At 44.4% G+C, this 12307-nt stretch overlaps 1 protein-coding gene across 1 annotated transcript in view; it reads right to left on the bottom strand.

Annotated features, from left to right (window-relative positions):
- Positions 1-1621: 1621 nt before the first annotated feature.
- Positions 1622-12307, bottom strand: part of LOC115106410 (inhibitor of Bruton tyrosine kinase-like) — a 34071-nt gene continuing 23385 nt past the window's right edge. Inside the window, 4 exon segments of the mRNA XM_029629125.2 lie at positions 1622-2703; positions 3004-3136; positions 11588-11782; positions 12038-12292. Of these exon segments, the coding sequence (XP_029484985.2) occupies positions 2578-2703; positions 3004-3136; positions 11588-11782; positions 12038-12292 (709 nt within the window). The 3' untranslated portion in view covers positions 1622-2577.

Consider the following 12307-nt stretch of genomic DNA (forward strand, 5'->3'; position numbering starts at 1 on the left):
CCACCTACTGTTGACTGCCGACCCTCTGGTTGTAAGGAAATTACTAGATGGCTTTGGTTTCGTCAGTGGCTGTTCTGGGTAAGGGGAAACTAAGGAACAGAGGACCGTGAGAAAGACCAAGAGAGAGGGAGGTCTGAGCTGGATATAGGCTGTGTGACAGTGGTAACCAAGGATGACCAAAGGCTACCCAAGAGGACAAGGTGGGTGAATTACAACTGACACGCAGTGTGTGTGTGTGTGTTGTCTGTGAAATAAATGAGTGAGATTGGGGGAAGAGATGTAGAAACACTCAAGGCTCGAACTTCAAGATGAAACGCTGATGGTCCCTGTACGTTAATAGAGAAAACACTCTCCCTCCTCCCCTCTGTGCTCATCCATAAGCATGAGTAAACTAGGACCTGGAACCTACTCCCTGTTCTGAGTGATAAGAGAAGACTTCCATGTCGCAAGTTATCAATGGCAGCGGTCTAAGGCTCTTCTCAGTGCTAGAAGAGTCACTACAGACCCTGGTTCAAATACAGGCTGTTTTTGTATTTATTTTTAACTACACCCCATCACAGACTCACTGGCTGATTACAATTCAGGCCCCACTACTAGGATAAGTTCCAAGTCACATTCTGTTCCCTAAATAGTAAACTACTTTTTGACCAGAGCCCTGGTCAAAAGTAGTGCACTACTTCGAGAATAGGGTGTCATCTGGGACACATAATTAAAGACTGAAAACAGCGGGGGCAGATGTCACTATCGTGGCTCTGGCCAGCGGTAGGAGAGAGCAAGAGAGAGATTGGCTTAGTGCTTTGAGAGGCATTTTACTCCAGCTTCACAGATATGAAAACGCTCAGGGATGACACGACTTTACATGCTCAAAGTTGGAACTCAAGTAAATTGATTCATTTGTAAAAGTTACATAAAAAAGTTTGCCCATTAGATGGAAATTCAGCTGTTACATTCTATGAACAAGGAGAATTTCAGGAGATATCCATATTCATATAGTTAAATTCAGAGGTGGTGAGCATCTCTGGAGTATGTCACGCTCATTAGCAGGAGGTAAACGTCTACCGAGGTAAACACTTACGTCACATCGGAGGTAAACATTTTTAGCAGGAGGTGACCTGCTGTCAGTGACCTAGCTGGACCATTCCGACCTGACATGGTGCCTTTTTTATTTTCTGAGAGCCTTTCTGTGTAACGGCATCATCTCCGTCCTGACAAATGGAGCTTAATGGAATAATGACTAGGAACTCAGGTCTCTGGCGGACTCCTGATGTCATACTGTATCGACGCAGAACTATTAGGACCCATTAAATCACCACCCTACCCTCTCTTTTTATGGCAGGGTTATCACAGGTAGGTGTTTAATTGTTGTTTATTTATGCAGAGCACAGATGTTAAGAGTGGAGAGAGGCACTGTTTCCATCGAGATAAATGTAGCTCTCACTGAATCGGTCAGGGAGTTGGAGGGCGATTGCCTCCAATCTTGTAGCAACACTAGACAGACTCATGAGCCTTGGACATTCACACTCTTCTGTTTCGCATAACACAAGATGGGCCTATTGTAATATTGCACAAATAATTATAAGACCCATTCCACAATAAAGAATAACAGAACCAGGAAACATAGTCATTGGACAGGTGAGTTGTTTTATTGCATGCCATTTTCTCACATCCAAAGTCTCAAACGAAGGGTTCTGCATGGAAAAAGACTGGGTTTACATGGTCTGGGTCACCAAGCCAACACATCAGCTCCAGAACACAAAATAAAGTAAAACAACTCAAATACAACCAGCCAGAAAGTAGAAATTATTAGTGTGTGTGTACACATCAGAGGATCGTCAGGGTGAAAGCAAGGCACAAACCCGACAGCCTGCCCTATAACTCTGATAAAGGGAAACCAGCGAATACTCATACACAATTAGCTCACATTAGAAAACGGCAGGCTGCATGACAGTCACTCCCGACCACCTCCTTCCATGATTCAACTACCCTGCATCACACAATATATATCCAGAACACAACGCATTTCCCAACTCATAAAGTAGAACTAGGTAGCAACCAGATCAAGCTGGCCTCTGAACTCCAGGCCCTGGCTTTAGGCTTAGTTCTTCTCAGAGGAACTTGTGCTATAGTACTTTTCCTAATTGGCACAGCTTATTCACCTAAAAAGTGCTGAAACAGACCAAATCCTGCTTTGTTAATGTAGTTCGGGACCCAATTTGTAGTTTGGACAGCCTCATTTCCTTACATACTTAGTCTTTGGCAACTACTTAACTGTGAACATATTTTAAAACAGCTGAAACTTTTTGGAAGTGTATCTCTACTCATGTTTTGATGGCAAGGTGCAACAAATATTTCTCTCACCCACTGTTCCTTGCTCAGGGACACACTCAAAAAAAGGTAAACACGAAAAATGAAGAGCCGTGACCAAACCTAAGGAACACTGGAGTCAAGCATAAAAAGACCTGCGTCAGACCCAGCCCACTGGCACAACTAGGCCTGAGGTATATCGTAACAATGACTGACAGGAGATACATATGGTCATCGGGTGGATAAGGAGATGGGTATTTGACGTGCGACGTCTCAGTGTTTGTTCCAGAAGGGGATGGCGATGGGCCCCTGGACACACCTCTCCACCACAATCATCTCGTCGGGGTTGTTGCGGGTGCCGTAGTGATACAAAAGCTCTTGGATCGCTGCCTCCTCAATCTGCGAGGAGAGGGACGGGAGACACAAACACAGTTGGAGTGCTTTAAAGCCACAGCCAAGTCAAGGCAGCTGTCCTACATACATGAGTTCGACAGAGGTGATGGGGGGGGGTGAATATCAACAGCTGATCTACACTAAGTCCTTCAGATTTCCTCTTAGAGACATTTATCAAGGTACTGAATCATTAGGTTGAGTACGTGAGTTCGAACTGACAAGCTCACAGTGAAAGGAAAAGCACAGTGTGCAAAATAAACATCTGCTACAAATTTCTGCACACACACACACACACACACACGTTACCTGAATGAGTGCCAGAAGTTTCTCTCGGCTGCGGATCAGTGCAGCCTCCTGCTGTTTCTCCTCCTCCACGATAGAAGCAAAGGTTACCATGGAGGCTGTAGGGGGGCTGCCTGCCACTCCCAGCACCCAGGGGCTGGTCAGTAAAGAAAATGACCTTCAGTTTGTGACAGGTTGAACATTCTACAAATATGGATATTACACATTTCCCCAGCCCTGAAATCTCCCTCCCTCCGTGCTCATCCATAAGCATGAGGAGTAGATTAGAAACTGGATCCTACTTCCTGTTCTGAGTGATCACTTGTGACATAGAAGTCATCTCAAATGCCGATTAGGATCAGAAGCCATCACTACACCACAGACTCACAGGCTGATTCATATTCAGGGCCCACTACCAGGTTACATCCCAAATCACACCAAATTCTAAGTATCTATATCCACAGTAAAATTGACATAACCTGAAAGGCCGCTCAGCAAGGAAGAAGCCACTGCTCCAAAACCGCCATAAAAAAAAAGCCAGACTACGGTTTGCAATTGCACATAGGGACAAATATCGCACTTATTGGAGAAATGTCCTCTGGTCTGATGAAACAAGAATATAACTGTTTTGCCATAATGACCATCGTTATGTTTGGAGGAAAAAGGGGGAGGCTTGCAAGCCGAAGAACACCATCCCAACCGTGAAGCACAGGGTGGAAGCATCATGCACTTCATAAAATAGATGGCATCATGAGGATGGAAAATTATGTGGATATATTGAAGCAACATCTCAAGACATCAGTCAGGAAGTTTTAAAGCTTGGTCGCAAATGGGTCTTCCAATGACCCCCAAGCATACTTCCAAAGTTGAGGCAAAATGGCTTAAGGACAACAAAGAAGGTATTGAGTGGACATCAAAGCCCTGACCTCAATCCTATAGAAAATGTGTGAAAAAACGTGCGAGCAAGGAGGCCTACAAACCTGACTCAGTTACTCCAGCTGTCAGGAGGAAAATTCACCCAACTTGTTGCGGGAAGCTTGTGGAAGGCCACCCATTTGACCCAAGTTAAACAATTTAAAGGCAATGCTACCAAATACTAGTTGAGTGTATGTAAACTTCTGATCCACTGGGAATGTGATGAAAGAAATAAAAGCTGAAATAAAATCACTACTATTATTCTGACATTTCACATTCTTGAAATAAAGTGGTGATCCTAACTGACCTAAGACAGGGAATTTTAAATAAATATATTTGTCAAAGGTGTATGTAAACTTCAAATATATATATATATCTCCTTTATACAATGACGCAGGTCAGAACAAATTCTTATTAACAATGACGGCCAAACCCGGACAATGCTGGGTCACCCTATCACGGCCGGATGTGATACAGCCTGTATTCGAACCAGGGACTGTAGTGACACCTCTTGCCCTGAGATGCTGCGCCACTCGGGAGCCCAAATGTAGTGCACTACATACGGAATAGGGTGTCATTAGAGACTGCACAGAGTGGGAGCGGACGTCACAGACCGGAAAGAGAGCGTTCCCAGTCTGTGGTCTTTAATCCATCTTGGCTCTGGGCAGTGAGAAAAGATCTACGTCTGGAAGACAGAGTCCCCGAATGACTCTGATAGAAGAGGAAGTAAGCAAAAGTCAAGAGCTTCTGCAAAAACAGAGTTTGACACCCTTGGGTCACACAAGCGCACACACTTCCTGTAATTCGTTGGCCTGATATGATTTGAGAGATGTCACAATTCAAAAAACATTGCTACCAAAGTTTAAATGAAAACATCCACAATGCATTCCTAAAACACCTCCGCCCATATTGTTAATTTAGATGTCAACGTTATAGGACACAGCACATGAACAATCTCTTACAAACGTTATGTAAAAACACCCCAAAATCTATTACGCTGAAATCGTATCGTTTACTGTCGTTTCAAATCAGGAGTACGCAGTATTCAGTTACCCTGGTCTCATTTTGTGCTGTCTTGCCAACTCCTGTGGTTATTTTTTTATCTTCGCACAAACAAAGATCTGGGACCAGGCAAATATTCAGCTCTTTCGGCATCTAAAGCTCTACCAATCCAGCTGGTGTCTGAGGTGTAGTTCACTGTGCAGGGTGAAGTTGCCCCTAGATGCTGATCTTGGGTCAGTTTAGCATTTTCCCCACTAATAGTTAAGGTTAGGATTGGGGGTGGGGGGGGGGCTGATCATATGATCTGTTCCAACCAGGGAGTAGTTCACTAGACATGTCAGTCTTGATGAATGGGAAGTGAAAAGGTCATTGTGACCATCAGCCTGGTGGCCCCACAGCCCGAGCAATGAGTTACATCCTGCTTCAGGCAGCGGCTTCCCGTTCAGTACATTGACCCTTCACTAAGCCCCGCCCCACTTGGTTACTGTTGGAACCTCAGACAACATTAACCCAGGAAGCCAAAATCCCCTGATCTTAAAACACAATGAAATTAAAAAACAGACTACCCCTAACTAATCAGGAAACTCTTGGGTATGTTGTGGTGGACTGTCATTACAATTGCTTCACAGGAACATGGGGCTGGGTGGTACACCGTATTTGACCTTACCGGTATTGAATTGTACATTAAATTCTTTAACGTTATTTGAAAGTTGGGTTTTTAGAAAATGTGATAGGCCGTGTGTTACATACATTTTTATAGTTTACTTCGCTGCTCGAGTCAGTCTCCGGTCTCTCTCCATGCTGATACCCACACAGACCTAGCAACACCCGTCACTCAAGGAGCTCATGTGTTATTCCTCAACCACGAGACACTTGCGTTCAGTCTGCATGCAGCACATGCAACAATGTTGACAAGGATGTGGTTTTCACTTCGAATCTTTAATATAAATTCCCCTAGCGTTCTAGTACTACAATATTAGTTTGTGTTTCTTACATCTGCAAACAGCTAGTTTGTATTTTCTTTGAAAGTTGGGTCTAAATCTTGTTAGCCGCTAATCACTAGCTAGTTAATCAAATGTAGCTAATGGTTTGCTGACTACATACATAGCAAAAGAATAAACGTCCTCACACTGTCAACTGAGTTTACTTTCAGCAAACTTATCATGTGTAAATATTTGTATGAACATAACAAGATTCAACAACTGAGAAACTGAACAAGTTCCACAGACATGTGACTAACAGGGGGGGGGGGGGGGTCAAAAATCAAAAGTAAGTCAGTATCTGGTGTGGCCACCAGCTGCATTAAGTACTGCAGAGCACCTCCTCATGGACTGCACCAGATTTGCCAGTTCTTGCTGTGAGAGGTTCCCCCACTGTTCAACCAAGGCACCTGCAAGTTCCTGGACATTTCTGGGGGGAATGGCCCTAACCCTCACCCTCCGATCCAACAGGTCCCTAACGTGCTCAATGGGACTGAGATCCTGGTTCTTCGCTGGCCATGGGAGAACACTGATATTCCTGTCTTGCAGGAAATCGCACACAGAAAGAGCAGTATGGCTTGTGGCATTGTCATGCCGGAGGGTCATGTCACGATGAGCCTGCAGGAAGGGTACCACATGAGGGAGGAGGATGTCTTCCCTGTAACGCACAGCGTTGAGATTGCCTGCAATGACAAGCTCAGTCCAATGAAGCTGTGACACACCGCCCCAGACCATGACGGACCCTCCACCTCGATCCCGCTCCAGAGTACAGGCCGAGGTGTAACTCTCATGCCTTCGACGATAAATGCAAATCCGACCATCACCCCTGGTGAGACAAAACCGAGACTCGTCAGTGAAGAGCACTTTTTGCCAGTCCTGTCTGGTCCAGTGATGGTGGGTTTTTTGCCCATAGGCGACGTTCTTGCCGGTGATGTCTGGTGAGGACCTGCCTAACAACAGACCTACAAGCCCTCAGTCCAGGCTCTCTCAGCCTATTGCGGAAAGTCTGGGCACTGATGGAGGGATTGTGCGTTCCTGGTGTAACTCGGGCAGTTGTTGTTGCCATCCTGTACCGGTCCTGCAGGTGTGATGTTTGGATGTACCGATCCTGTGCAGGTGCTGTTACACGTGGTCTGCCACTGCAAGGACAATCAGCTGTCCGTCCTGTCTCCCTGTAGCGCTGTCTTAGGCGTCTCACAGTAAAGACATCGCAATTTATTACCCTGGCCACCTCTGCAATCCTCATGCCTCCTTGCAGCATGCCTAAAGCGGGTTCACGCAGATGAGCAGGGACCCTGGGCATTTTTCTTTTGGTGTTCTTCAGAGTCTGTAGAAAGGCCTCTTAGGTGTCCTAATTTTTCAATTAACAATTAACTGTCAAACACTGTACTCAAAGTGCCCACCACTATATTCTAACTATAGAACTAGAATAATCATATTTCAATGATGCCAACAGTTCACCCAAGTGTTTTGCTCCAAATCACAAGTCAAATTTCATTTGCAACATTTGGTTAAAAATAATGCCTACAGGTGTGGAAACAATCTGAAATGAGTGCAGGAAATGTTGACATTGATGAAAGTGAAATTATTTTTGGTTGAATTGAACAGTATAAAACAAATCAGAAAGGAGGAAGACTCATTGAAATCACTTAGATTTGACAGTCTAGCAGTCATATAGCAAATGTAGAACTTGTATTATAAAAATAAAAAAAATACAGTCAAATATAGTCATACCATACCAATTATTTTCAAATACCGTAATATGATATTTTGGCCATATCGCCCAGCAGTATGGGAAACTGGTAAAATTGTGTTTGTAGTATGGCTAGCCACTGAATGGCTCTGTGCATGCAGTCAAAGGTACTAACCACTTTGGGGGATAATATGTAGTGATGCACCGATATTACATTTTTGGCTGATATTTTCCTTGCCAGAATAACACAGACAGACACAGTGGTCTAAGGCACTGCATCTTAGTGCAAGAGGCATCACTACAGTCCCTGGTTCGAATCCAGGCTGTATCATATCCGGCCGAGATTGGGAGTCCCATAGGGCGGCGCACAATTGGCCTAGCGTCGTCCGGGTTTGCCCATCACTGTAAATAAGAATTTGTTCTTAACCGACATGCCTAGTTAAATAACGGTTACACACATCACTGATCAAAAAGTTATTTGGTTGGCATTTGTGTGTCCCCATTACCAATAAAACAATCAAAAACCTATTTAATTCACTTACTTGCTTGTTCAGTCGTTTCATTCTCAACCAGGATTTCTATGGAACGTCGTTTGGGTCTTTGGGTGTCAAGAAATATACTACTTAACGTGTCAAATAAGCTTATTGACCAATCAGGACCTGAATATGACTGCACATCACAATAATTTAACGGATTCATAAATGTTTTAAGTAGTTATTACACATTGATTACACTGTCACTCTTATTTCATTTGTCACAACAATTCATCGATACGTAAGCTATAATGCTGGTAAAGTCGTCTCGCGCACCTACAGTGCTGGTCATACATTTTTTTTAAAAAGCTATATTTTTGTTGAAGAACAATCTGTTTCAGTGGCTATAGTTAGCTAGCTAACTATATAGCTAGGTGTCATCTAAAATACCCCTAATTTATAAGACAGTTCTTATTTGATTAATGGTGGTCGGATCAATCTATGTGAAGCTAGCCACAATAAGGATGTGAAGCTAGCCACAATAGTGGACTTTGCGATTACCATTTGCAGTACTGTCAAATATACTTTTATTTTGAAGGCAAACTGAAAATTCCACTATTGTGCCTAATCCTTATTGTGGCTAGCTTCACAACACATAACCCGGTGCGGCCAAGCCTCTCTAGCCAGATGAAGCTACCTGGCGGCTGAAAACGTTACCACTGTTGCCCAAAGCTAAGTTGCTGACTAGCTATTTATTTTCATGAACTGAAGTTCAATTTCAATAGGCGAACAACAATACTTACAAGGATTCCTAAATCATTGCAAAGAATAATGAAGGTGACTTCAGGTTCTACTGTTCCTTGTTTTCAGGCTGGTTGTATTGGTGCTAGCTAGGTACCAAGCTAAAGTTAGATACCCCAGAAGTTGCGGTCGAACAAATTATGCTTTATTACCAACGCGGTATTTTAAGCACAACATTCTTGGGAAGCGTTTGCAGACTTTTTTGTACATCTTTGACAGTGCTACTGTATCTTTTTAAACACGCAAAGACCTAAATGGCATTCCATAGTATTATGTTGTGACGCTATTACTGTGTAACTCCGGTATGGCAACATCTGAAAAATAGCGCACTTGGTAGTGTGCTCGATCAGTCGGCGAAAGCCAACATCACCCACGACAGAACGGTCAAGAATTTCATTATCTTGGCTTTAATGGATTTCACTTTATTTTTAAAAATTTACTAGGCAAGTCAGTTAAGAACAAATTCTTATTTTCAATGACGGCCAAGGAACAGTGGGTTAACTGCCTGTTCAAGGGGAGAACGACAGATTTGTACCTTGTCAGCTCGGGGATTCGAACTTGCAACCTTTCGGTTACTAGTCCAACGCTCTAACCACTAGGCTACCCTGCCGCCCCAGAAAGTTTGTTACTTTTTCAAATGACTGCTCGACTTTTTGACTGCTCAATCCACACAGCAGACATTGTGGGCTAGTTTAGGAATGCTGTGTTGCACGTATAGCGCAACCTTTTACGTGGCGTCATTACATCATGTAGGTATGCACGTCAGCTTTCACATCAGTTTTGCACATTGGGGCGTTAAACTAGACATCAGCCGATACCAATGTTGGCATTTTTAGCTAATATCGTCCGATTCCAATATGTTCACCGATACATCGTGCATCCCTACTAATAAGTGCTCTCAAATATTTTGCCGATGTCGACAGCAGATAAATTATATTCCTAATATAGCCAATTTAGCAAGCCAACTATGAGAAAGTTAAGTAGTTAGCAAGCTAGGGAGCGTTAGCAAAGTTTGGTGCTCAATGAGAGAGCCCGTAGCTAACCAGTTGAGCTAATGTAACCGATGTGAAATGGCTAGCTAGTTAGTGGTGGTGCACGCTAATAGTGTTTCGATCGGTGACATCACGCGATCTGAGACCTTGAAGTAGTGGTTCCCCTTGCTCTGGCTTTTGTGGAGTGATGGGTAACGATGCTTCGAGGGTGACTGTTGATGTGTGCAGAGGGTCCCTGGTTCGAGCGAGGGGACAGACTAAAGTTACACTGCGGAAAAGGAGGAGGTCAAAAGGGGGGTGAGTGTAACCGATGTGAAATGGCTAGCTAGTTAGCGGTGGTGCGCGCTAATAGCGTTTCGGTGGTTCCCTTTGCTCCGTGGCTTTTGTGGAGCGATGGGTAACGATGCTTTGAGGGTGACTGTTGATGTGTGCAGAGGGTCCTTGGTTCGAGCCCAGGTTTGGGCGAGGAGAGGGACGGAAGCTATACCGTGGCTTTTGTGGAGCGATGGGTAACGATGCTTTGAGGGTGACTGTTGATGTGTGCAGAGGGTCCCTGGTTCGAGCCCAGGTTTGGGCGAGGAGAGGGACGGAAGCTATACTGTTACAGTAACAAAGTATAATTTCGTATTAGCAAAATATTCCAAGAGCCTCTGCATTTCAGGAAACACAGTGGCAAGTACCCCTGGTATATTGTTATTTAGCCATTCAAAACATATATTTTTTTATATAAATCTCAATTTTTCCCCACTGGCTTTCATGTGTTCATGAGCTTGTCTGAGGTGTCAGACTCAACGACAGTTGCTATCCATTGGAGTGCTGCGATTGGTTGCCCAAAATTCAGAGGAGTGCTTAGCGAAGGGAGTTCGGGCGATATTTTCCTCTCGCTAAAACAATGACCGGTTCAGCGTTTTTTTTTGTGCCATCTGTGCATCTGCATAGATCACTTTGCACCCATGTTGGCAGGAGTTTCACGAGAGTGTGTGTAAAGAAGGCTATGCTTATTGTTGTTGCAATCTCGTCAGAGCTTTTAGACATCAATAAAGGTGATACGCCCAGTGTGCAGGAGCTTCTTACCTTCCAATGACATTTGAACATTTCCGATGCACCTGCTCAAGCAAACCACAGACTCAGGACTGGTTTCCCGGACTAGCCGGGAAGCTTAACATAATCCTCCAAATCCTTATTCTTTCTTTCGTCTGCTTCCCTTTGGAATAACTGGGAATAACCAGAGAAACTCTGCCAGTCACTTGCCACTTTCTTAGTGACTATGTTTATTCTAAAGAGATACCTCACACAGACTGAACTAAATCCTGTATGGTTAAACCATCAGCTATAACATAGGCCTAATTATGGCACAATAACCATAGATACAAGCTTCACTATCTTCTTACTACAACGAAGTTGTGCATCACCAAGGTAACCAACTGACATTGATGCTAGTAGAGCTGTTAGTGCGTGTCAGATTCCTGTCTTTAATAGAAACAGGAATCTGCGTGAGCATGGTGACACACTAGAGACATCTAGTGGACAACACTGGTACTTTAGGGTAGAGTGATAGTTCATTGATTCATCGGCCATAAGGGCATTCATCCCTTGGCCATACATGCTAGTGTACTCCTCTATAGTGTGTGTGTGTGTGTGTGTGTGTGAGAGAGATATATACACACACACTTCTGTATGTGCGTTGGTGACAACTAACATAAAATATGACCGACTGCGTATGTGTGCGTGTCTATGTGCACACAGTCTTACCCAGCAGGTCTCTCTGGCTCGCTGGGGAGCTTAGCAGTACATTTGAAGTTGACCCTCCTGGCAGCAGAGACCAGAGGCCCCTGAGCAACTGGCTTTCCCGGGGACCCTGGCCTCCCGTTCCTGACCAGGCTCTCCTCCTCCACCAGGAGGTCCCGGAAAGCTCGAGACGAAGGGGGTGTCTGGACCGGAGTGGCCCTGAGGAGAGAAGGGAGGTGGAACCATATTCAACAACATTTGATGAATCAAAAGTACTACTTCAGCGCATTAAAAAGCACTACTTTCACTAACAGCTGAGGGAATACGCAGATTCTGTATTTGTATATGAAACAACATTCAACACAAATGAGACCGGGAGAGGACCTACTCTATTACATAGGGATTGTCTCACCAACCCACCACCTTCTGTGCTGGCTCTGATATCAGGAGCATTCCTTATGGAGGGGGGCTTACCATGCTTTCACATTCTTTGAGGGAGTAATGACTGGTGGCGATTTGGATAGGGCACACTCCGCACTGCCCTCCTTGGTTGCCATGGCGATCATCTTCCTCTGCTTCTGGGAAAGCTTGACTGGGAGAGGGGACTGCTTGCTACTGCTGCCAACACTGACAGGACTTTTGGGAGTGGCTCTGAGACTTTGAGTCTTTGAGCTGGCTTCCATATCCATGATGGCCCTGATATCCAAGACAGGACATGACAGAGCAGGACTAGAGAGAGAAGAC

Source organism: Oncorhynchus nerka, linkage group LG3 (assembly GCF_034236695.1).
Source record: "Oncorhynchus nerka isolate Pitt River linkage group LG3, Oner_Uvic_2.0, whole genome shotgun sequence".
NCBI lineage: Eukaryota > Metazoa > Chordata > Actinopteri > Salmoniformes > Salmonidae > Oncorhynchus > Oncorhynchus nerka.